Source organism: Phodopus roborovskii, unplaced genomic scaffold, assembly GCF_943737965.1.
Source record: "Phodopus roborovskii unplaced genomic scaffold, PHOROB, whole genome shotgun sequence".
Classification (NCBI taxonomy): domain Eukaryota; kingdom Metazoa; phylum Chordata; class Mammalia; order Rodentia; family Cricetidae; genus Phodopus; species Phodopus roborovskii.
This window is the reverse complement of record NW_026126409.1, coordinates 17,934,961-17,961,060: the sequence shown is the minus strand read 5'-3', so window position 1 is coordinate 17,961,060 and position 26,100 is coordinate 17,934,961. Positions and strand designations below refer to the sequence as shown.

Here is a 26,100-nt window from a genome sequence, read left to right as displayed (position 1 = left end):
CAGCTCTCATTTTTATATTCTGGTTCTTTCCTAGAGCAAAACTTCGGAAGCCCTTGCAAAACTCATGTCACTCCAAGCCACAGAAGCCACAGTTGTGACCCTTGGTATGGACAACTTAATCCTCAGGTGGGTTGTGCCCTTCAGTAGATCTTGAGATCCTTTGACATCATCTACATAGTTCACAACAAGTGTCCATCCTGTAGCTAATGATGTTGTTCAGGCCACCATAGTCATTACCCTGAGGCACCACCCTATGTCTGCATTGGCTTCTAGTGCTTCTCCACATTCAGACTGGTGACCTTTCTAAAGGTCTATAATGTAGCAGTCTGTCTGTCCCGCTGTGTAGTGGAATCCTTCAGCAACTCTCTGCTTTCTTAGGGTAAAGTCTCCAGCCCTTAGCATGACAGTGGAACTCTGGTGTCAGCTGGGCAATCCCCTCTCAAGCTCAGCCCCTTTCTATTACTCAATGTGCAGCAAGTATAACCACCCCCTGGCATCCATGAAACTTGGTTCTAGGATCCTCAGATACCAAGTCATCCCATGCTCAAGCCCCTCTTCTGAAGTGGAAGTGTATTAGCATAGAATTTCATATTCCCCATATACTTTAAATCGTATTTAGAATAATTAAGATACATTTATAATGCAATTATATGTAAATAGGGTTTATACTGTGTTGTTTAGAGAACACTAATTCAAAAATATGTGTATGTCCAGTACAGACAGATTTATCACCCCCCCCCCCCCGTGTGTGTGTGTGTGTGTGTGTGTGTGTGTGTGTGTGTGTGTGTGAGAGAGAGAGAGAGAGAGAGAGAGAGAGTTTTACTGGGGATGGGACCTAGGGCCTCTTACATGCTAAGCAAGTGCTGAACCACAAAGCTATATCCCATCCCTTTACTGAATATTTTTGATGCAAGATTGGTTTTGTCTGATAATTTAGACCTCTCACATACATAGGACTAGCTGTAAAAGGTCCAGTAATCAGCCTAGGAACTGGTCTGATTATAGGCCAGGAGGATGTTACCTGGGTGTCTTCTGTTGCAGAGAGGAGCAAGTGCCCATGGAGCTGGTGCAACGAGGTGATATCATCAAGGTTGTCCCTGGGGGCAAGTTCCCAGTGGACGGGAAAGTCTTGGAAGGCAATACCATGGCAGATGAGTCCCTCATCACAGGTTAGGTGGCTTGTTTTATGTTCCCTTCAGTGAGTGTCACGTGTCATGGTAGTCACTGGCCCATGTGATGTTGAGTGGGCTAAGTGACTGGTTGATGTCTGTCTTTTCTCCTCTAGGAGAGGCCATGCCTGTCACTAAGAAACCTGGGAGCATAGTGATTGCTGGTTCTATAAATGCTCATGGCTCTGTGCTCATTAAAGCTACCCATGTGGGCAATGATACCACTTTGGCTCAGATTGTGAAATTGGTGGAAGAGGCCCAGATGTCAAAGGTAATGATGAGACTTAAAACATTCAAGGAAATCCTTCCTTTGAGAAATGATCTCAGTGGGATTTAGCTCAGTGGGTAGACCACCAGCCTAGCATAGCAGAGGCCCTGGATCCAGTCTCCAGCACTAACTGAAATGGAGTGGTGGGGCCACACAGACTTTATATCCCTAACTCGTCCAGAGGTGGAAGATGGAAGCTTATCCTTGGCTTCGGCCAGTTTCAGACTACCTGGGCTACATTACACCCTGCCTCGAGACGAAAGAAATGTGAGGGATGATTGCAAAGCTTCATAGCACCGATTATCGAGTAGAAATTGATTCCTAAACATAGTAACGGAGGGAGCTTGGACCCAAACCTTACTCCTCCTGTCTGTCTTTGTAGGTTGTAACTTCCTGTGGTCTTGATGCTTTATTTTCATAGGCACCCATTCAGCAGCTGGCTGACCGGTTTAGTGGATATTTTGTTCCATTTATCATCATCATTTCAACATTAACATTGGTGGTATGGATTGTCATCGGTTTTGTTGATTTTGGTGTTGTTCAGAAATACTTCCCTGTAAGTTGGATGCCTTGGACAGTGTGGTTGTCATGCTTTATGTAACTTCTTGCCTCTAATCCTAGTCTTTGTATCTTGGATTCACTGAGCTTCATTGGCCATTATATTTTATTTACTTCTTTCACTTTGTGGAAGCAAAATGTAAGTCATAGTAGGGTAATGAGTCTACTTGTAAAGGTCCTTATTGAAGATGCTCTCTGAAGGTCAGGAATATGGCTCAGCAGCAGAGAACTCACCTAGCATGTGCAAGGCCCTGGGTTCCGTCATTGGCATTGATACCCACATGCACAAATGCCCTTTGTTTTCTACTCCGAGATAATTCTCATGACATCATTTGGCTCCCAGTTGGGATGCTTCAAGGATTTATAATACGCAATTTGTTGGCTGTTACTGAGTTTATAAGACATACATTGTAGAAAATAGAGCACAATTTTGATGGTACAATACTATGCTAGATCTTAGGGGGAAAGGTAACTTTTGATACATATATCCACTAATACCCATTTCAATATCCTGCCTTCCCAAGCAATAATGTTTCTCAGTGTTACTGAAAGCTGTATGCCATGATAGACAAAGCATTTTGATAATTAAACGTTTATTTAGCAGCAGAATAAGGGGATGCACATTTTCTAATTTTAAGAAGTAGGTGAAGAACCCTATTGTAGGAAATACTGTCTTGATCTTCAAAAACCAATGGAAAGTACAGTGTATCCTCAAAAAAATGTATGTGCTTAAGAAACAAGAACTAATTCTCAAGGACTTAGCAGTGTGTAAAGACACTGTGGCTTTTATGAATGGAGTGCTACATTCATCTACATGGAGCCCCACGATTAAGAGTCCAGTAGTTCCAGGACTGAACAGCTAATGACCCACCAATGCAACCAACTGCCTAATGAGTGGAGCATCACCTCATCTTATCTCATGCCAGGGCTTGTTTTAACTTAGAGTCATGGAGTAAAGAACTAAAGATGGGTCTTGAAGATAAAGGTGCATCAGACATGGTTCATGCCATCTAAGATGCCATTTTCTCCCTCAGTGTTTGCATTTTAAGTTAAAAGAGTCTCAGTTGAGTGCTTTGTAGCATCTAAGAAGCCCCTTGGTGCTCCAAAGAGTGCTCAGCCTGACTGTGAAGTGTTCTGCTTTTTGGGAAGCTGGGAGTATGTGGTTTCTCTGCTGTTCCATGCTTTGCCCTCTTACTACATGTTTCATTTAGATACTGTCATTGCCGAGGCAAGAGTATCATTTGTAGCAAGGGTTCATGTTAGTTTCTAGAAGTTTATCAGTGCCACTAAAATGCCAAGTGTCATTTTAATAAGAATGACTGTAAAAAAAAAAATCACATTATCTTTATCTCTTAAAAATCAAATATTTGTTAAATAATATGCCCTTTTACATGAATATAATGGTTTCTATGAAAATTAAATGACTCTTACAATATACCTTATTTTATACTTGTGTCTTTTAAAATGAAAGAATAAAGGATGAAAAGAAGTAATTAGTGAATGTAGTGGCTCTTAGAATAATGTTCCACAGACATAGCCATTATAAAAATGCAGCAAGGTGAATGAAGATCCCAGACAGCAAGTAACAGTCTCACTGTGTACCACCACACTGTAGAGTAGACCTCTGTTTTTTTTTTTTTTTTTTTTTTTTTTTTGGGTAATGAAATATACACAGAAAAATAAAAACTGTTACTAGAAGTGCCCCCAGTGCTACCCTTTGCTGCATGCTGTGGTTAATACATTAGGCAGAGAATTTGACAGCATGAATAAAACCATGGCATGTTTCCTTATGCTGCCTTTTAAATTTCTCCTTGTCACTGGTGCCTTTCCGCATTAGTACATGTAGCTTGTGCATCATCTTCCTGACAATTGCCTAATACTCCATCATGCCTACAACTTAGCTGGCCAATTCCCTTTTGATTGTTCCCAGGTTTTGCTATTATATTATATTACATGTAATTATATTATATATTATAACTATCCTTGTGTCATCTAAATGTAGATTCTTTGAAGAGTTACTGAAGCTTTCATAGCAATGAAGCAAAAAAAAAAAAGATGTAATTTCTAACGTGCCTTGCCAGTGCTGTTCTGTGCAGACATCTGTTTATGTGCATATTGCCTCATTTATAAGCACAAAGCACTTTGTGAGCTACTTCAATCACTTTATACCTGGGGAAACTGAGGCAGAGAGGGGTGAAGTTAGCAGCAGGGCTGGGGTATGACCTACCTGGCCTAACTCCTGAGTTTGTTCTCCGTCAGGGTCTACCTACATGACTCTGCTCCTGTCCGCCTTGCCTCCTTGAAGGAAGCTGTAGGAAGAAGTTGGAAAGGAGGAAATGCGGCAGGGAAGTCAACTCTGATACTGAAACTGCACAGAATATAGTCATATTCCCTAAACTCTGCTCACTGCGTTCTCACTTCACACTGCCCCATCTGATGTTTCTCTCCTCTGCAGAACCCTAGCAAGCATGTCTCCCAGACAGAGGTGATCATCCGTTTTGCCTTCCAGACGTCCATCACTGTGCTGTGCATTGCCTGCCCCTGCTCCCTGGGGCTGGCCACGCCCACAGCAGTTATGGTGGGCACTGGGGTGGCTGCCCAGAATGGTGTCCTAATCAAAGGTGGCAAGCCTCTGGAGATGGCACACAAGGTGAGCCCCTGTCAGGTTCTGATTGTTCTCTGTGGGAACTTGGATAACACTTTCTACAGAGTTCTTATAGAAATAGCATCTCTTACTGTTTCTTAAGAGGAAAGCCTGAGGATAAGTGTTGATGGCTGGAGTGGGAAGCCACGACTGCTTGGGAGTAACAGCAAAACCAGCAGTGGTTAATGGTTGCACAATTCGCTGCTTCATGGATAAGTCATTGACCCCGTCTCACATGCTGGATGTGATTCGTAAGGGCTTGACTACAGCAGGAGGAGACTGGGTAACTTCAGGAGCCTGCAGCTGTTAGCTAAGTTGCCAACTCACATGTTGGGATTAGCTGAATTCCGTGACTCTTCAAGACCCTCTGTCCTGTCTTGGTCGGCGTGGTGATGCGTACCTATAGTCTCAGTTCTCAGGAGGCTGAGGCAGAAGGTTCAGGAGTTCAGGTTTTACCCTAGCTGCTTAGTGAGACTGTATCCAAAAGTAGGAAGGACAGGTATCCCCAATCCTGAGTGTTAGAACACTGTGCTGGGGCCTGGCCTATCCCAGAGTTCCTAGGTAGTGCTGTTGGTCTGGGAAGCTGAGGAAGAGCTAGTCAGATATAGTGGTAGTGGGGGTGTTGCAGGGGTGAAATAATAGGTAGGTGAAGAGGACCCCAGGGGACCAGGTGGCTGTGTGGCTCACAAGCTTCACAAAATCTGCTTCAGTTTTCTTTGCTGTTCTGACCCTAGAGTGCATCCTGAGATACCTGGAGACATCTTGTTGAACGAACTAATGAACAGTTAGAAAATCTGAGACAGAGAAAGTGTTGAGGGTGGGCCTGATCATGAAAGCCTTGAAGGATCACATGGTAGAATAGGCTGCTCCTTTGGGCCACTGGGTTGCATTCTGGGAAAGGCGGACTGTTAAATTGACCTTCTCCCTCCCAGAGAGGTGGGGATCTTTGGCGGGAGGACAGTTTAGCAGTGTTGAAGGCAGAGGCCACCACTGAGCTTGGGAATCCAAGCAGTGTATCTGCTGCTCTTGGATCATGGTCTGAACAGAGCGACCTGCTGCCCTCTGTTTGGTCAAAGGTAAGGTAGAGCAGAGCTGTATAGACTGGCAGATGGGTGATGGTTTCTTGGTAGTAGCAGTTGTTGCCTGCAGAGTTGGGAAGGTAACAGTAGTTCCCTGCCCAAGGCAGGTTGGGAGAAGCTCTGCCTTAAGATCCGGGGACTGTGAAAGCTGCCTCCAAGTTAAGTCCTGACATGAAATTGTTCTTGCAGATAAAGACTGTTATGTTTGACAAAACTGGCACCATTACCCATGGGGTCCCGAGAGTCATGCGGTTCCTGTTGCTTGTGGACATGGCTACATTGTCCCTCAGGAAGGTTCTGGCTGTGGTGGGCACTGCAGAGGCCAGCAGTGAGCACCCCTTAGGTGTGGCAGTCACTAAATACTGCAAAGAGGTACGCAGACCTTGGCCCTGGCATTCCCTTGCCTTCTCTCATCAGCCTTTGCCTCCCCACCTTGCTACCTACTTGCGTGCTCAGCTGCCTCAGAGGTGGTCTTCACTTGTTGCAGACAGGGCTTTGTAGTAGCCCTGTCATGGCTACTTGTGGAGCAAGTGGATGACACCGCACTCAGGACAGAGTGACTGAGACGTGACCCCTCTGCCTTCTGAGAAACCAAGTCTGAGGCAGGGGTGACAGGTCCTTCAATAACTTCTTTATACAGCAAAGGTGTGGGGACACAAGCACTCAGTGGGATTGCCTGGGAGGAGCTAGCACAGGTGAGCTGAAAGGCCTGAAAGGGGGGGGGCGGGGCACAGTTATGGAAGCATCTCTTTCTGCTCTAAGGAGTGCATCAGGGGACTGTGCCGTCACTGTCCATGTGGCTTGAACATAATTCTATCATTGATGTGTGGGGTGATGTGGGTACCTCAGGAAAACATTGACAAGGAGGATTTTTGAGAAATTTCATTCTGTGTTTGTCCCTCAGAGGGGGTCAGCACACTGTTGTTTGTCATCTACTCTAATGGGTCAGGAGGGGGACCTCTGCTTGCTGGCAGTTCTAAGGACTTCTACCACTTCCCATCCCTTCCCTGGGTATCACACATGGGGAGTGATCTGCCTGGCAGCTTCCAGTAGCTCTGTCACTAGCCATTGTTGTAGTGTAATCACTGTCAGCATGGAAACATCTGTGTGGTCTTTTCCTTGGATCAGCAGCCTGCCTGGTTGTGAGATACTCACCCAGGGAGGATGTAGCCATTTAACCTGGTTCAGACTGAGAACCAACGCTGAGTCTGCTGAGCTCCCAGTGCATTTCCTCGTCTCTTTCCTTCCTTCCTTCCTTCCTTCCTCCCTCCCTCCCTCCCTTCCTTCCCTCTTTCTTCTCACAGGCCTCACCCCAATCTCCCCTGCTCTCCTGCTTCTTCCACAGGAACTTGGAACAGAGACCCTTGGATACTGCACAGACTTCCAGGCAGTGCCAGGCTGTGGGATTAGCTGTAAAGTTAGCAATGTGGAAAGCATCCTGACTCACAGTGATACGACTGGTCATCTGAATGGGGTTGGCAACTCTCCCACAGGAAAAGGTATTCCTCACTTTTGTCCCTCTTGGATCTGTTGGTAGCTGAACCCATCTTGGGTAAAAGCAGAGGCAAGCCAAACCATTCCCAGACTTGTGGTTTCCCTTCCTGTAGAGATGGGAGGCTCATCGCTGGGTACTCCATGCCTTACCTACTCCATGAATGCCTGCTTTTTGCTTTGCTTTTTTTTTTTTTTTTTTTTTTTTGCAATGGTTTCTTTGCTATGTTAGTTTCCAACTTGTGCGCTCAAGTGACCCTCCCACATCAGCCTTCCAAGTATCTGGGACTATAGGTGTGCACTACTAACCCTAGCTGGATGCCTCCAGATTCTGATGTTTATGGAAGGCCAAAGTAGCATAGGACTTAGGTTCATAGCTACTTGGTGGCAGGTAGCAGAGTCTGTTCTTCCTATCGCTTTCCCATCTGGGTGATCTCTGCTGTGATGTGGAATGTTTTCAGAGCTGATGGAAAGCCAGGGATGTGGGGAATGGTCTGTCTACTCACACCAAGAAAAAACCCTGCTCTCAGCCCAGCCACAGGTGCCTCTTGAATTTTTTATTTTTTTAAAGACAAGCTCTTAATTCATAGCCCAGGCTGGTCTTTCTGGGATTCTCCCGCCTCACCTCCTGAGTGTGATTGCAGGCATTTCCCCTACCTTGTCTGTCTGTCTTTCTAACTTCTTTCTTTCGTTCCTGTGTTTATATCGTGTATGCATGTATGTACATATATCCGTGGTGGTGGGGCATGCTTATGTGAGTGTATACAGAGGCTGGGGAGGATGTTAGTGTCCTGATCTGTCTCTCTCCACTTTTATCCCTTGAAGAGTCTCTGGCTGAACCTGGAGCTCACGGTTGCAGGCTGGGCTGGCAAGCCCTTTCTGTCTCTGCTCCCTCCCTTAGTGCTGGAGTTACAGACTTGCTCATATTTCCAGGCTTTTATGTAAGTGCTGGGGATCAAAACCCAGGTTTTCAAGCTTGTATAGCAAGTACTCTTAACCACTGAGCCATCTCCTAGCCTGCCTTTTTGTTTTTCCTGAGGACATTTTCCAACGATTACATTAAACTGGTAGAGAGTGCTAGAATCCCGCAAATGACAAATCTTTATTTAGGTGATATTATTAGATGCCATGTGCTGCCTTTTAATAGTATCAGTCCCTAAGGTGACTTTTTCATTAGAGCGTCCAGAATCTGGGTAGTGTCTCATCAGGGCCATGTCCTTTTAGAAGATATCAGATAACAAGTCACTTGAATTTTCTGGAGCCATGGTTCTAGAGATTATTATAGAGTCTCTGAGTGTGTTGATGCCTTCAGTCACAGGACTTGGGAGATGGGGACAGGAGTACCAGGAGCATAAGGCCAACCTGAAATACATTGTTATGGAAGATTCCAGCAAGCAGGGATTAAGGATATACTTAAAGAGATAGAAGAAACTATTTATTTGTGGCCAGAAACCCAAGGTAATGCTTTGGAAAGGTCCAGCACTGCTTGTATATGTGTGTGTTGTGTGTCCATACACTTACCTTTTCTTTCTTTCCCTTCCTTCCTTCCTTCTTTCTTTCTTTCTTTCTTTTTTTTTTTTGAGACAGGGTTTCTCTGTGTAATAGCTCTAGATGTCCTGGAACTTGCTTTGTAGACCAGATTCACAGAGATCCATCCGCCTTTGCCTCTTGAGTGCTGGGATTAATGGCATGGGCCACTAGCCACCACTTTCAGGACTGGAGATCTGGCTCAGCGTTTAAGAGTACTGGCTGCTCTTTCAGAGGTCCTGAGTCCAATTCCCAGCAACCACATGGTGGCTCACCTAAGTCAGGAAATTAATGGGTGGTCTTCGAGGTTCATGCCCACCAAAAGGGATTTCTGTCACAGGCATATTTACAGAAACAGAAATTGCAGGAATAAACATCTCTGCAGATAGATGTTCTGCAGGCAGGTGATAGAGGTATGCAAACGTTTGTAAGCAACAACAAAAATAATTCCTTTCTTAGCACATGGGGCCTACAGTGTGTCTTTGAGGGTTACTTCTTTAAGCAGCTTTTGTAAATATTGGTCATTCAAAGATGAGGGGAAGGGGCTCTTATGCAGGAAGAATTCAGGAAGCTCTAGGTGAGACTTTAACCCATTCTGTTTCTGTCTACACCATCATGGTTTCCAGGAAAACATTTCTGTTAGATTTTTATCACATAGAGCAGTGTAGTTTGGCTTTTAAGATGCATATATAAGAGTGATATATATATGTATGTATGTATGTATGTAGACATATATTCATATCCCCTCATCAATATAAGACTATCTCAAAAAATAGTATATATATATATATATATATATATATATATATATATTATAGAAACAAGCTTACTTGATTTTATTGATTCAGTTTGGGCCATCTAATCTTACCAGAAAATAATCTAATCAGCATATTCTTTTTCTGATCTAAAATGCCAGCTTCTGACCCCTATAAAAAAAAGAATCAGGGGCTGGAGAGATGGCTCAGCTGTTAAGAACACTTGTTTCTCTTGCAGACAACTGACCCAGGTTCCCAGTACTCACATGGCAGCTCACAACCATCTGTAACTCTAGTTTCAGGGGAATCTGATACCCTCTGGTCTCCATGAGCATCAAGCATGCACATGGTGCACATACCTACATTCAGGCAAAAGACTCATTGGCATAAATAAGTACCTCTGATGGCATGTAAGGACATTATATGATGTTAAAATGCCAACAGTGCTTTCACACATGTAGAGTGCATGAAATACTGTGTTTAATTCACATTACTATTCTTTATACTGTGTATCTATCTGTCTGGTTCTCTAAGGGGAGTGTCACAGAAGTGAACCGTCAAATGTCCCTGGGTTTTAGTTCATTGTACAGCTGGACTGTCCAGGAGTAACCAGTTTCTTTTGAATAGGTACAGGCCCCCAGACTTTCTCTGTGCTGATTGGAAACCGAGAATGGATGAGGCGCAATGGGTTAACCATCTCCAGTGAGATCAATGACGCCATGACAGATCATGAGATGAAAGGACAGACAGCCATCCTGGTGGCTATTGATGGTAATCTCTGCCTGAGATTAGAACACAGTTCACCCTTCCCTGCTTTGTAAGAGGCCTACTCTGCTCCGTCCCTTCCCGCTCCATTCCCTCTCCCTCCCTTCTGTTCTCTTCCATTCCTTTCCTTCTTGCCCCCCTTCTCTCCTCTTCCTTTTGCTTGTCATTATTTTTCTTCTTATTTTGAAAACAACAGCAACGACAAAACGGAGTCTCCCTTTCTGTTAGTTTGATGTGCCTTTCAGGTTGCCTTGCTGTCTTTTCACTTGGTCTCTTCTCTTGAGGCCATTACTACTTTTATTTTTGAGATTATAATATAATTGCACCATCTTCCCTTCCCTTTCCTCCCTCTAAACTCTTCATTATACCCTTCCTTTGCCCTCCTTGCCCTCTTTTTCATTAACTGTCATTACATTCATATGGCTGGTTTTGTATGTTGAAATGACATAAGATAGCATCATCAGAGAGTAAGGAACTTCATCTGAGGAAATGCCTCCATGAGATACAGCTGTAAGGCATTTTTTTCAATTAGTAACCAATCCTGGAGAGTCCAACCCACGGTGGGTGTTGCTATCCCTGGGCTGGTCCTGGGTTCTGTAAGAAAGCAGGCAGAGCAAGCCATGAGAAGCAAGCCAGTAAACAGTGCTTCTCCATGGCCTCTGCACCAACCCCTCCCTCCAGGTTCCTACCCTGCTTAAGTTCCTGTTTGAGTTCCTCCATTGTTGGACTATGATCTGGAAGTGTAAGCTAAATAAACCCTTTCCTCCCCCCCCCCCCTTGCTTTTTGGGTCATGGTGTTTCATTGAAGCAACAGAAATCCTAACTAAGACAATGTAGATGCATGTATGTGTATATTTTCAAGGACGACCATTTGGTACTGGATATTCAATCGGTGTCTCGTCCCTGGGGAAGACCATTTCTCCCACTTAAAGAACTCTTCAGAGTTCTTTAAGAGTTGAGGCCTTCCTTTGTCACCATCTCCATCTTGATCCAATGCTAGCTCTGATCCTAGAAGTGGAAAGTGCTTTCTGTTGTGTTTGCTTCTGTCTAAGGTGGCAATTTGAAGTCCCCCTTCTTACTCCACCACAGATAAAACAGGAACACACTTTTCCAGAGGCCTCACTGCAGAAGCCTTTAAAGGATGGAGGCCTCTGCAGCTTCCTACTGTCCTACTGGGGTTGAACACTGTTTCTCATAACCATAGGTGTCTTAGCACTCACAGATGGGCACTGTTTCTCATGCATGACCATAGGTGTCTTAGCACTCATGCATGTATCTGCCAGGTGTGCTGTTGCTGATTTCAGATGCTTTGTTTCAGGTGTGCTCTGTGGGATGATTGCCATCGCAGATGCTGTTAAACCAGAGGCTGCCCTGGCTATATACACACTGAAGAGCATGGGTGTGGATGTGGCTCTGATCACAGGGGACAACCGGAAGACAGCCAGAGCCATTGCCACTCAGGTATGACAGGAGCCAGACATTCTCTGTCCTTGAAAATTACAAACAAGCCCACTGATGCAAAATAAATAAGTTAAAAACAAAACAAAACAAAAAACAAGTGGTGGTGCATGCCTTTAATTTTAGCACTTGGGAGGCAGAGACAGGTGAATCTTCTTGAGTTCAAGGTCAGCCTGGTCTACAGAGTGAGTTCAGGACAGGCTCCAAAGCCACACAGAGAAACCCTGCCTCAAAACTGTAGATAGATAGATAGATAGATAGATAGATAAATAAATAAATAAATAAAAGTGATCTAAGCATTTGGTGTAAAAACACACTTTTAATTTCAGCATTCCCAGGCAGAGGCAGGCGAACCTCTGTGAGTTTGAGTTCAGCCTGGTCTATGAAGCAAGTTTCAGGCAGCCACAGCTACATTGAGACCTTGTTTCAAAACCAAACCAAAATAAACAAACAACAAAAACCAAATGGTCACTTGAGCATTGTGTTACAGGAGTGCTTTTTTTGGTTCAACTTAACTGATGGACTGAAGTGAATTCTTGATGTTGACCCAGTTAGATTTGAGCTTGGGGCATGAGGACAGTATTGATGGATGGCTGCTTGTTGGTAAACCATGGCTCTGGGGTGAATGCCTGAACATTGTACTTCCAGCCCTGCCCACCATATCATAACCAGCCAGACATACGCAAAGCTGTGAAAACTTAATTGCTGCAGTGGGTTGTTACGTGCATTTTCCCTCCAGCCTGGTCCCAGAGTTGCATCAGCACCAAATAACACACAGAGACTTTATTAGTTATAAAGCTATTGACCTGTGGCTAGTGTGTCTTATTGGCTAGCTTTGTTTTAATATTAACTCATTTCTATCAATCTGTGTCTCCATGTGGTTTTATCTTACCAGAGAGAGGGTCTAGACCACCTTTCTCACATCCTACATCTTGACTCCTCTCTAATACGTCTCCCAGAATCTTCCTTGTCTCCTAGTCGCACCTATCTTGCTTTCCTATTGGCCAACAGTGCTTTATTCATTAACCAATAAGAGAAACATGTTTACAGAATGACATCTCCCATCAGTGGTCTCTGCTTCTGTTCAACTCTCACATCAAGGCATTGATTTCCTTCCTTCCTTTCAGGTTGGCATCAACAAAGTCTTTGCTGAGGTACTGCCTTCTCACAAGGTGGCCAAGGTCCAGGAACTCCAGAATGAAGGGAAGAAAGTAGCCATGGTGGGCGATGGAGTGAACGACTCTCCAGCTTTGGCCCAGGCCGATGTGGGAATTGCTATTGGGACTGGCACAGATGTTGCCATTGAAGCAGCAGACGTAGTTCTTATCAGAGTGAGCTCGGCTGTGCCCAGGTCACAGGAGGGGCTGGGGTTGGCATGAGTCCATTATTCAAGTATTCTCCTCTCCTGTAGAATGACTTATTGGATGTGGTGGCCAGCATTCATCTCTCCAAGAGGACTGTCCGTAGGATCCGTGTCAATCTGGTGCTGGCATTGATTTATAACATGGTTGGAATACCTATTGCCGCAGGTAGGTAGGGGCAGCTGTCACCTGTGTGTCACCTTTGGTCTCTCTCCATCACTTGGACTGGCCAGCCAGACACAGTGTGAGACGTTCTGAGAGGGCCTCATAGCTTCATTCTTTCTGGCCCACCATAGGCCGTCAAGGGCTTGGCCATTCATTTAAGGTGACTCTGTTCCCTGAAGCTTTATTGAGACATATGGTCTGAGGAATAAGCGTCATGGAGTATTCTGAGGCACCTGCTATGCCAGACACCACAGTGAATATTCAGAGCCTATCTTAAAAATGAATCCTGCCCAGACTCTAGTCTAATCCCTACAAATGATCTGGAGAGAAAAGGTATTTCTGCTTTGGAACTGCCCTTCCTCCCCTACCACCAGTAATAACAGTAATAATGATGATGATGATGATGAAACCAGGCCAGGGAACATTCCAGACACTTCTGCGAGGCTTTGTAGGCTGAAAGGGCCCGAAAGTTATTTTTTTTTTAACGTGTGTGTGTGTGTGTGTGTGTGTGTGTGTGTGTGTGTGTGTATGCACACATGGATATTGAGGTCAAAGGACTCCTTGTCAGGATCAGCTCTCTCATTCCATTATGCAGTCCTTAGAACAAACTCAGATCATTAAGTTTGGCTGTAAGTCACCCACTAAACCATCTTTGTTAGCCCCTGTCCTAAAGTTCTTAAGCACGGCTTTCCTGCCTCTGTTTTTCTTTTGTGTCTAAGTGGCTAGTAGTGACTTCCATAATAGAAATTACCCAGTCTGCCTCAGCCTCCTGAGCCAAGAAGCCAGACAAGTGTCTTTTTAGCTCCAGTGCTGGCTCAGGAGCTTCATTCCCTTCTTAGATGCCTGTCTGGGATCTGGCTTTCCGCCCTCCCTAGAGACCAGATTGTTATCTTTGTAGACAAGGACTGTGACCATCCACAGTGTTTGGTCCCTGTGGTTCCCAACCCCTGAGCTGGGTGGTGCTGCCAATACATAGTTCTAATCAGGACAGGCAAGAGAGATTCCTGTCCCCTTCGCCACACCTTCTGCCAGCTTTGGAAGACTGTAGGAGGACTCTCAGTGCCCCCTGGCTGTCAGGTGACACTTGCCTTCCTCTTGGCAGGTGTCTTCATGCCCATTGGCATTGTGCTGCAGCCGTGGATGGGCTCAGCGGCCATGGCAGCCTCCTCTGTGTCTGTGGTACTCTCCTCTCTGCAGCTCAAGTGGTGAGTCCTGGGCCTGGAGTACCCGCTGGGGTCCCACAGGCTCCACTGTGTAAGTTCACAGCAGGTGGGGGCACGCCAGCCTGCTTCCTGGTGCTTGTTCCCCATTATTTATCTGGGGGCAACACAAAGGACCTGAGTGGGTTTCTGTAATTACTTTTCAGCACTCTGGACAAGAAACTGCCCACTTAGCAGTTGCCATAGGCTGGGCCTTTCTCATAGTCTTAGGAGCTTTTTATATGAACACATGTAAACGCATGATTCTGGTGTATTAGCATTTTTTTCTCCTTAACAAAGATGCTCATGGACTAGGGATACTACTCACTAGTAGACCACCTGTCTAGCTTATGTGAGGCCCTGGGTTCAGTCCCTAACACTGCCAAAAAAGTAAATCATTGACTTACTTATTCATTTAACAAGAGCGAATGACAGCCTGTATATGGGGGTATTTACATAGAAAGTTTCTGGGTCAGGGGAACTGGAACCATGGGAATTCGTTCCCTTCAAAACCCATGAAATTTTGTGACATGTGTTACTGAACAATGTAGATTTCACCTGAGAAAAAGAGCCTTATGTCACGAGTGATTCAAATACCCTCGGATTCTTGCCTTCCAGCTATCGAAAGCCCGACCTGGAGAGATATGAGGCACAGGCCCATGGCCGCATGAAGCCCCTGAGTGCATCCCAGGTTAGCGTGCACGTTGGCATGGATGACCGACGGCGGGATTCTCCTAGGGCCACATCGTGGGACCAGGTCAGCTATGTGAGCCAAGTGTCTTTGTCCTCCCTGACATCAGACAGACTGTCTCGGCATGGTGGCACAGCAGATGACAGTGGGGACAAATGGTCCCTGCTTCTGAGTGACAGGGACGAAGAGCAGTGCATCTGAGCTCCAGGTGGCAGCCCTGGGCAGGCCAAGGTGCTCTTTCAGGTGACACTCAGTATGGTTGAGGCTGCAGGCGCAGCCCCAACAAGCAGCAGTAAGGAGAGTAAAACTTAATCACGAGCCCCAAATGTCCTGCTAGCCTTCCCACAGTATGTGGGAACTTGTCTGGTGTATCTGCAGAGACTGTGTAGGTTTGCTCTTTCAGAAGCCTGCTAAGATGGGCAAAGCACACTGCTGTCCCTGTTTTCCATGTGGGCAAAGTCACACCCTGTTTGGATTATAGTACTGGAGAGGAAGCCAGCACTCTTCACAGTACTCTGCCTACTACATTTGCATAACTGTGTGAAATGAGGGACCATCAGTATCAAACCCCTAGCCAAGCCCCATGGAGACCTCCCATGCAGAGAGCTCTCTCCAGAGCTTTCCCACACCAGGAGCTCCCAGAAAGCTTGGAGTTACATAGCACACCTGGGCCACGTGAGTCTACGGGTACTTCAGATGTGCCTGTTGTTTTTTGCCTTGTGTAGTTGATATCCTTGATACTGGGATATGCTTGCCCTCTGTCTTCTGAGGATAGAATTCTTGTCTTGGGCCAGATAATCTGATTCTTGCATTTGCTGCCTAAAGGTACCTCCCTGGTTTACACCCCAGCCTAAAAGCTTCCTGGTGTCCCTCTTTACTCTGAGGAGAGAGTTCTGTCTCACATGGACCCACTTCTGCAGAATTGTACCTGCTGCTCCCAAACAGCTGCAGGGAAGCCAGAGTCCATTTTCCTGTGGGGTCCTTGCCACCCAGCACACACTATATGGCTCTGCTGCAACCTGTGGTGCTTAAAGCAGTGTCCCTTGGGGTATGTATGCATAAGGGATCCTTCCTGCCACCTAGTGGGGTCTAGTGGAGTTTGTCACAAATGCATAGTGCATGTGCCATCATCAGAAGAGTGAAGTTCTCTTGAGAGCTGCCTGCTGCTAAGGGGACATCTAATAGAGGGACACCCACAACTCTCCAGTGTACAGTGCATTGGTGATCAGGTAGCATCAGAGGGCAGGAATGGCTCCAGCTTAACTGAATGGCTGAACTACCTGGAACAAACTGGCGGAATCAGATTACTCCCCACAAAGAAAAAAAAATTCCTCTATTGAATCGATTGAATGTCACTTATTGCTAGAGGCAGTTAGTACCTTTTTGCAGGCTGTTTCTTTACCCCCAAAAGTAGCACAGTAGTACATTTTAAAAACTAAGAAACAGATTCAGAGGGGCCCAGTGTCTTCCTAGGAACTCACAGCCAGTGTACAATTAGTTGGGCATGAAGGCTTTTTTCCCATACTTCTGCGGTTGTCTTAACTATCAGTTTGCTTAGTCAGAGTAAGCTAAATAAAGGTCCTCCACTCTGGAGGAGCAGATGTGCCAGAAGATGTATTAGTTGTATCAACTTAGAGTGCAGTTACTAACCTTCACTCTGGATGGTTAGTTTCAGTTTTGCATATTAGTAGTTTCTGCTGTGTTTTATCTTCTAAAATTCCAAGTACAGAGATTTGGTGTGTTCTTTGTCTCTTCCCACTGTGTCCACCCATTTTATCCCTAGCTTCGTTTTGGAATTTTTTTCCCTTTGGAATAAGGTTATCATTTTCTAAAGAAGCTAATTGTATTGACTTTTTTTTTAAACCTAAGAACAGAGGCATCATGCTCGCATATAGACGTGAAAGTATTTATATAATTGTACAAATAAATGAATAAATAACTTTTTAGATGTTCAAAGAGTCAGGAATCTTTTATGGCTGCAGAACAGTTCCTTCTACAGAAACTTTCCAATGAGCTGGATAAAGTTGCCTCTTTTCATCCAGGAGTTGCCTGTGGCTTGCTCTGTCTGCATGGTCAGTTCATGCTGCCTGACTGGTGAGGACTTCTTCGGAGGGACAGAGAATAATAGGATTCTAGCAGTGGGAGACATGAGGTAGTATGTAAGGAGTACGGTTTTTCTGCCCGCCGCCACGCCAGCCCCAAATAATACACAGAGACTCTGTATTTGATACAATGCTGTTGGCCTGGTTACTTGTTTCTTATCGGCTAGCTCTGTCTTAAGTATTAACCCATTTCTGCGTATTTCCACGTGGTCTCCTTACTGGGGAGTGAGGCAAACGTCTGGTCTCCCCGGTTTCTCCATGCTGACTCCTCCTTCCTACTTCCTCTTTCCTCCTTGTCTCCTAGTCCCTCCTATCTTCCTTTCCTATTGGCCAACAGTGCTTTATTATTAACCAGTATGAGAAACATATATAGAATGACATCTCCCATCAGTAGTAGGAACCTTACTGCCTTACCATGGTCAGGACCCTTCTGCTGAAGGCCTCTGGCTGGCAGCTGCCTGGCATGCAGGACTGCTGGGGGGGCCTTTGTTGAAGTCATTGCCTCAGTCAGTTGATTCTGCAGCACAAGCATTAGTCAGCAAAGGATATACTTTGGGAACCTTGCCTTGAAAGAGTGGGATAGAAGACAGTGGAAAAAGCAAGACCAGGGCCTTCTGCTGGGGAAGTGAAGTTCTGCCTGGATACCCTAATGATATAATTTGTCATCCAAACCAGGACACCATGATGAGTGGAAAGTGTCACCAGAGAGGCTGGTGACATAATCCTTTACCAAAGGTACAGGTCTTTCTCTTAGTATCTGTATCTCAGGGCCAATATTTACATGTTGTGGCTCAGCATGATGGCATGACTAGGTAGATGGCCAGTCCTTGGGCATTCCTGCATGCTGTGCACTGCTTGGTCTCTGGTGCACCCCAGAGGACTTCACAGCCCACCCATGGAGCTTCTGTGTGCCATGGTGAAGAAGCTGTTGCTCACTGCAGGGAGGATTTAGCAAGCTTCCCTGAAAAGCTTCCTCGTGCCTCAGGTTGAATTTCAGCATCTTCCCATTCCTGATATTCTTGATAAAGTGAAGAATTGTGACAGGATTACCTTTATAATAAATTAATGGTAATTCCAATTTTAATGGCATTTGGAAATTGGCATGTCATAAAATAGATCTCTACTACTGTGCTAATTGAATATGGAATTGGAACTAATAGAAATATAGGGTAGAATAAATCCGACAATTTTATTTAAGTAGGAAAACATTACCTATTAAAAGATTTGGGGAGATTGGGGGCTTTAAATACCTATGTCAGAGGGCTAGAGTGGTAGATCACTTGCCTGGGAACCACAGGGCCCTAGGGTTAATCTCCAGCACAAATAAAATAAAGTAAAAGGGAATTTCCAAAGACATTCCCTAATGTACTTAAAGTTCCTGAGTTATAAAAAGGTTTGTTTACATACAACACAATTCCATCTTTCTTTGGAGCACAAACCAAAGGTAAGTGGCCTGCTGGCTCTTTTTTCCTGAGGGTGTTTGTGCTTCCCTCTGAGGGTGTGTGTGCAGACTGGTTTGGGGCTGTTGGAGTTCCATTTTCACTCTGGGCTTGGGCCAGGCGAGAGTACCATTGTTCAGGGTCATTCCATGGTGAGATGTCTGCTGTCTGCTCTTGTCCTTTGTGTGAAGACAATGACAACTGAAATTACAGGATAGAATGTGAGAAGGATAAGTAACACTGAGAAATCCCAGCATTGCCTCTCTTCCATTCAAAACAATGAATAAACAAATGTAAAAGCATCCATCCAAAGACTAAAATGAAAATAAGATCGATGGAAATTTAACATTCTTTCCTCTGAAGTAGAAATGACTATTATATCTTCTCAGCATAAATAAAATGGTTCAAGAGGGTGTAACTTGGGTGGAGCGCTTGTCTAACATGTTTAAAACCCCTGGTTTGAGCCCAGTGCCAGCGAAACCCTCTAATTCCTACAGTGACGATGCTAAATGTAGAAACAGAAAGTTGGTGGAGAAAGCTGCTGCATAACCCACTCTGGTGTCTGGAAGAAAGCCCAGGAGCGGGATTTTGTAGAGGAATATCCTTGGTCTTTGTAGGTGGATGCCTCAGGATACAGTAGTGGCAGAATCTCTGTGGCTCCTGTGGTTCAGCCTTGATCAGCTATGACCACTGAGCATAGAAAAGATGCAGTGACTATAGGAATGACTAGCTGTGACATATTGCAGGTCCCATCTCTCATTTTGTGCTTCTGGGGTTCCCAGCCTCCCTGTATTTGTATTTTGACTTTGAGTACATGTTGGAGTGATACTATGGTCATCACAACTCTCACCATCACATCTGAGTTTTGTTTTTTACAGGGTGGTGAATATAGATCTATTTGCATTCCTCTATGTACAACCATCTAGTTGGATCAGTACTATTTGTTGAAGATGCTAGGTTCCTGTTCCCAACCCCCACCCCAAGTGTGTATTTCTGGCTTATTTGTTAAAAATCAGGTGTCCATAGGTGAGAAAACTTATGTCTGGGTTCTCAGTTCCATTCTGTTGATCAATCTGTCTGCTTTTATACCTATACTAAGCTGTTTTTATTACTGTGTGTTTTCCATATGAAGTTGAGACCTGTTTTTTTTTTTATTTCTGTGAAGAAATGTTTTGGAATTTTGATGGGGATGGCATTGAATCTCTAGATTGCTTCTGGTAGGATGGCCATCTTCACTATATTAGTTCTACCAATCCATAGCATCTTTCCATCTTCTGGTGTCCTTTCTTCAATGTCCTAAAGGTTTCATTATACCATTATACAAATCTTTCACTTGATTGTTTACAGTTATTGCAAGATATTTTTTGCTGGGGGGTGGGTGGGTGTTGTGATAGCTATTTTTCCCTGATTTCTTTCTCAGTCTGTCATTTGTATATAAGAAGGCTACTGGGTTTTGTGTGTTAGTTTTGTATCCTGCTACCATAGAACTTTCCAGGTAGAGGTTTTTTTTTTTTTTTTTTTTTTTTGTGTGTGTGTATTCTGCAAATAAAGATAATTTGACTTCTTCCTTTCCTATTTGTATCCTCTTTATCTTCTTCTGTTGTCTTATTGCTCAAGCTAAGACTCAAGTACTGTATTGAATAGGTATGAAAAGAGTGAAAAACCTTGTCTTGTTCTTGATTGAGATATGCCCCTTGTATCTCTGGTCTCTCTGGACCTGGCTGGACTCACAGAGATTTGCCAGTCTCTGACTCCTGGGTGCTGGGGACTAAAGGCATGCACCACCACCATTCATCTTATCTGTTATCTTTTGTGTTCCATAAGACTGAGGTGTGGATTTTGATTGACCACATCTTAAAATATATGTAATATATCTTATGACTCTGTAAGAGCCATAACAATAAAAACAAGATGTTACTGGCACAAAAACTGACATGTTAGCCAATGGAACAAAATCAAAGACAAACATGAGTGCATGTGACTTCAGCCACTTAGTATTTGACTAAGATGCCAAGAGCAAAAGCTGGAGAAGAGCAAGCAACTTCAACAACAGAAGAGGAAGTTGCATGTCCACACATAGAAAAATGACGTTAGACCCTGCAACACTGAAACTTCTAGAAGAAAACATAGGCAGTGCCCTCTGTGATGTAGGAGTAGGAAAGGACTTCCTACTGAATAGAACTCTATTTGCTAAATAATTAAGGTCAACAATTGACAAGTGGAACATCGTGGAACTTTAACACAGGTAAGGAAACGGCCTGATGGAGAGGAAGCCCAGCTATACATCTGACAGAGTAGTAATATTTAGAATATATAAAGAACTCAGAAACAAAGTGGTCCTGAAACCTGAGCAGACTGTTCTCAAAAGAAGAAAATGGCTAAAAAATTCGTGCACGTGTTCATTGTCCCTAACAATAAGGGAAATGCAAATCAGAACAAACTGGAGGTTCTGTCTTACCCAGTATGATTAAACAAATCATGAACACCAAATCAAACAGCAACCAAACAGTGGATGTCAAATCTAGAGGTCGTGTGGGGAAAAGGGAACTTTAATTTACTGTCGGGGATTGCAGTCTGGTGTAGCCACTATGGAAATCAATGTGGAAAATTTTCAAAAAGCTAAAAATTATTCTACACACACACACACACACACACACACACACACACACACACACACACACACACACACACACACACACACAAACTCTTTGGCATATGCCCAAAGTACTCAACATCCTGCTCTGTTTTAGAATATTATTTTAAGGTGTGTTACATTTGTTTATGCTCTGGAACAATTGTTTAATGATGTAAAGATGTGTTGCTTTTGTTTATGCTGCGTTTGTAACTCTGTGAAGCTGTGGTTCTCTGCCTGAAACACCTGATGGTTTAATAAAGAGCTGAACAGCCAATAGTGAGGCAGAAAAAAGGATAGATGGGGCTGGCAGGCTAAGAGAATAAATAGAACTACTCTGAGAGGGAGGGGCAAGATAGAACAAGGAGAGGAAGACTCTAGGGATTAGCCATGAAATAAGAGTGAAAGGTTTACAGAAGAGAAAGGTAAAATCCCAGAGGCAAAAGGTAGATGGGATACTTTAAGGAAAGCTGGCTAAAAATAAGTCAAGCTAAGGTCAGGCATTCATAAGAAAGAGTAAGACTGTGATTTATTTGGGAGCTGGGTGGCAGCCCCCCAAAAGAGCAAAGATAAGGGTAAAGAATAAAAGACTAACAGCAGCACTATTCCACATTTGGCACATGCCCAAAGAACTCAACATCCTACTCGGCAGACCGTGTTCATTGCTGCTCTGTTCACAATAGCTGGGAAATGGAAACAGTTTAGATGTCCTTCAACTGTCCAATATACAATGATGATTATGAACATATATACTATAGAATATTATTCATCTGTAAGGAAAAAGTGCTCATAAATCTTATAGGTTAATTGGTGGAACTAGAAAATAACCTATTGATGAATTAGCCCTGACCCAGAAAGGCAAAGGTTTCATGTTCTGTGGTTGGAGGCTCCTTGCTTCAAATCTTCAGATGTGAGTACATGTCTTGGAGTAACTGCAGAAATCAGGAAAGTAAAAAACAAACAACAAAACAGGGACCTATGCCAGGGTAGGGTGGGATGGAGCATTAGAGAGGGGAATAACAGAGGACCAGGGATCTGGTTGGCTAAATGGGAAAAGTGGGGAGGACTCTACTTAGGAAGGGGTAGGGAGATAAATAAGAGAATGGAAAAGTTATAAGGAATCATACTATTAGCTATTCATCTTTTAAAAAGCACATGCATGTAATTCAGTGTATAAATATATATATATAATTTTAATGAGCTTTTCTCTTCAGTACTAACAATGTTCCCTCCAAGAGCCAGAGACCACCTAATAAAACTCCATCACCAGTATGAGAAGCCCTCTTTTGAGCTGTTCAGGGCTGTTCCAAGAGATTACCCCCCCCCCCCAAATAAGAATAGTAGGCTATTTACCTTTGTTGCCTGCCACAGAGTTAGAAGGTAAGTCCCTATTGGTCAGGACTGGCTTTCATGGTGTCAGAAGGCACCATGCAAGCTTCCAAAGGAGGAAACAACCAATAGTCCTACCCAGGTATGATGCCTATAAACCACCACAACCATCAGCATGGTATAACCTTATGGATACTGTAATGCCAAGTGTACCTTGGTGGTAACCATCTCTTATTTTATTGGACTCAAGACTCAATAATATGCTTTATGTGGGAAACCTAGCTAATTACTCAGGACTAATGAGGTCATGGATTTTGGAGGGGAACCTATAACCACTTCACTAAACCAGCATATTCCCTAACTACAATCTTAATATTTGTCCATAGGCCCACACGTCTCTCTGCAACAGAGACCTTTACAGAAAGCTAGAACCAATAAAACTGAAGAGTTGTGGATCCCAGTCCCAGTAAATACATTTGCATAGGAACTCCATTACTTAAGGCTCAGGGATCATTGCAGTTGATTGGGTAGAAGGATTGCAAGATCCAGAGGATCAGGGAATTTCTGAGACTGTCTCCTAGTAATCTCAAACTGTATCCATAGAGTCCTACCAATGTGAATACCCAAACTTGAGCTAAATGAGAACAATAGGGCATACTAAAGTTGACAAGGAAAGGCCCACGAGGCCTCAAAGAACCAACTAAGGAATGCTGAGAGCGGGAGAGAGAGTCTTCTCCAGGTAAGTGACCAATTGGTTATCCAACACCAAACGGTGAGCCTCAAAAACACACATAAAAGTAACACCATACAGAATGAGCCAGTTATATTTAGATTATTTATATTAAGTGTAACAACCATTAATGAAATGAGACCATGAGTTTGAAAGAGTGCAAAGTGTGTGTGTGTGTGTGGGGGGGGTGGTTATGTTGGAGAGAAGAAAGGGAGGGGAGACATGTTGTAATTATATTGTAATCTCTTACATTTTTGGTTGTGAGTCTAGCCTTTAATGGCTAAACCATCTCTCCAACCCTACAACAAAAACAGGCTCTAGGGTTCAGACACATTAAGAACACTTGCTGCTCTTTCAGAGAACTGGGTTAGGATCCCATCACCCATGTGATGGTTCACAACCATTTGTGAGCTCCAGCTCCAAGGAATCAGATGCAGTCTTCTGGTCTGTGGGGACACTACACACATACCGAAAAACCTGATTACCTGTGACACTTGTTCAGGACACAGTTCCCAGTTATTTCTGTGTGGTTTTTTCCCCACCATAATATTTACACTTCTTTTCTTTTTGGATGGCATTGCATGGCACTGGAACTCCTGGATTAGGTCCTGCTCAGCCTCTGTCTTTCTTTGTGTGTGTTCCCTACAACTCCCTTCTTTGCCTGCATGCCTTTTCATTCCCACCTTTCCTACTTTCAAGTTTTTGTTCTTTATCCCTTATTCCCACTTCTACCTTGCCCTCCCCCCTTGCACACCCCAATTCAACCCCTCCTGTTCCATTATTTCCCTTTAACCCTTCATCTCACTGCATTCTATTTCCCCTTCCTTTAAGTAACACCCCCATTACTCCTACTAAGTTCATGCCCTCTATGGGTATTCAGAATGGAACACCCATGTCCAAAGATTGAATGCTACTGTCCATACATGAGAAACATGGGATGTCACTCAGGACAATAATTTCCAGCTGCTCTACTGTTGACCTGCTCACTTCCTACTTTTATTTTTTTTTTTTTTAAGAGCCGAATCATATTCCATTGTGTGAATATACCACATTTTCATGGTCTGTTCCTTAGTTGATGGAAGTTTCCACTCCAGACTATTGTACAATAGAGTGGTGATGAATGCAGAAGTGTCTCTAGTGTAGGATACAGGGTTCTTTGGGTATATTCCCAAGAGTTTTATAGCTAGATCACAGTGACAGATCTATCTCTAACTTTTTGAGGAACCTCCACACCGATTTGTGTAGTGGTTTCACTGGTTTGCACTCCCATTACCAGTAAGTCCAAAGTGGGCCTCAAAAGTGAGTGCTGGTGATAATTTCCTAAACAGAAGGACTCTGTAAACAGGATTGTTATTGGGCAAACACAAACCTAAATTCAGCATTCCACAGAAATCTCATGAGGCAGGTTTCTTTTTATCAGGAAAACTACTACCTCTTTTATCCGTCTACTACATCCCCCAGCAGGAAACCTTGAGCTCTTGGAGCTTTTTCTTGATGTCTAGAGAAGATTGGGTAACAAAAGCCAAATTTAGAGCCTGCCCATTCTAGAGGTCAAAGAGAATGTGTTTTGAAAGCTTCCCATTAAGCTTTCAAGGAACGCCTGGTGGTGGACGAACTAGGGTCCTGTCTGGAGTGGGTGGAAGGGAAAATCTCCAGTTTTCTACTTCCCAAAGGCAGCTGTGGCCAAAAACATGGCAGTACACTTCATCCCTCAGGGGTATACAGTCAAAAGCAATTATTGGTGATCATCCCAAGTGGATCCATGGGTTTGGAGAATAGACTCAATGAAAGAGGTCAGGGCCTGTGTTTTTGTTTTTTGTTTTTGTTTTTTTGTTTTGTTTTTTCAGAGATTAGGGCATCTGGAATCTACCAATTATAGAGGTCTGCTGTAGAGGAGGGCGTGTAACCTTGGAATGAGCATCCCAGGGGGGTGGATAGTCCTCTCTAAGGAGGTGAGCTGGAGGCAGATGATCACCCTCACCTATTCTTCACTGCCCCTACTATGCTCCCTCATATTACAGAAATATGCTGCCATCTTTAAAGCCACACGGATAACACAGGGGCCTTATTAAGCAGGACCCTAAGTCAATAGATTGGGTTAGGCCTATGATTTTTATATTTCTAAGAAGCTCAGGTGAGGCCAATGCTGTTCTCTGTGTGTCACACATGAATTCTAGCAGAAATGGAGGTGTGACACTGTTGATGAATTCTTCTAGTATACAGGGAGCCTTGGATTTGATTTCTGGTACCAAATAACACCTTAACTTTAAATATAAATATATGATTACTTGCCACTCCTCATTGGGCCGCTGTTGCCCACTGACCTTATGTCTGCATTTCTTTTAAATTTGCCTGTATGCACATTGAATCCATCACCTGCTGCCCCTCAGAGCACTGCACTCTGCCACTCTCACCTGGAATGCATCTTTAGCTCACACCCCCAGCAAGTTCCTACTCTCTGGGTTAGCTTCTCCAGGCCATTAGCCCCTCTAGGAAGCCTTTCTACAAGTCTCCACTCACCCTCCCAAATAGCATAAGAGGAGAGCAAGGGATCACTCCAAAACAGACTTGTCTCTTCCAGCCTTTATTGTCTGGAGATACTCTTGCCTCTTGACCTGCCCATTTCCATATATAGATCTGGTGGAAGAGCAGAAACTGGGACAGTGAAAGGTCACAGCTGTGTGCTGGGTAAAAGGGAGAAAGAATCAAAGAGACCCATCACTCGTCTCTGGTAGCTT

General features: G+C 44.1%; 1 protein-coding gene across 1 annotated transcript in view; it reads left to right on the top strand.

Moving 5' to 3' along the window:
• The window catches only part of Atp7b (ATPase copper transporting beta), a 49,317-nt gene extending 33,498 nt beyond the window's left edge, over nucleotides 1–15,819 (top strand). Inside the window, exons 9-21 of the mRNA XM_051182109.1 lie at nucleotides 35–126; nucleotides 1,042–1,169; nucleotides 1,286–1,440; nucleotides 1,859–1,993; nucleotides 4,451–4,645; nucleotides 5,908–6,090; nucleotides 7,064–7,217; nucleotides 10,119–10,262; nucleotides 11,575–11,717; nucleotides 12,842–13,045; nucleotides 13,126–13,243; nucleotides 14,343–14,445; nucleotides 15,058–15,819. Of these exons, the coding sequence (XP_051038066.1) occupies nucleotides 35–126; nucleotides 1,042–1,169; nucleotides 1,286–1,440; nucleotides 1,859–1,993; nucleotides 4,451–4,645; nucleotides 5,908–6,090; nucleotides 7,064–7,217; nucleotides 10,119–10,262; nucleotides 11,575–11,717; nucleotides 12,842–13,045; nucleotides 13,126–13,243; nucleotides 14,343–14,445; nucleotides 15,058–15,331 (2,028 nt within the window). The 3' untranslated portion in view covers nucleotides 15,332–15,819. The remainder of the gene's footprint in view (nucleotides 1–34; nucleotides 127–1,041; nucleotides 1,170–1,285; nucleotides 1,441–1,858; nucleotides 1,994–4,450; nucleotides 4,646–5,907; nucleotides 6,091–7,063; nucleotides 7,218–10,118; nucleotides 10,263–11,574; nucleotides 11,718–12,841; nucleotides 13,046–13,125; nucleotides 13,244–14,342; nucleotides 14,446–15,057) is intronic.
• The last annotated feature ends 10,281 nt before the right edge of the window (nucleotides 15,820–26,100 follow it).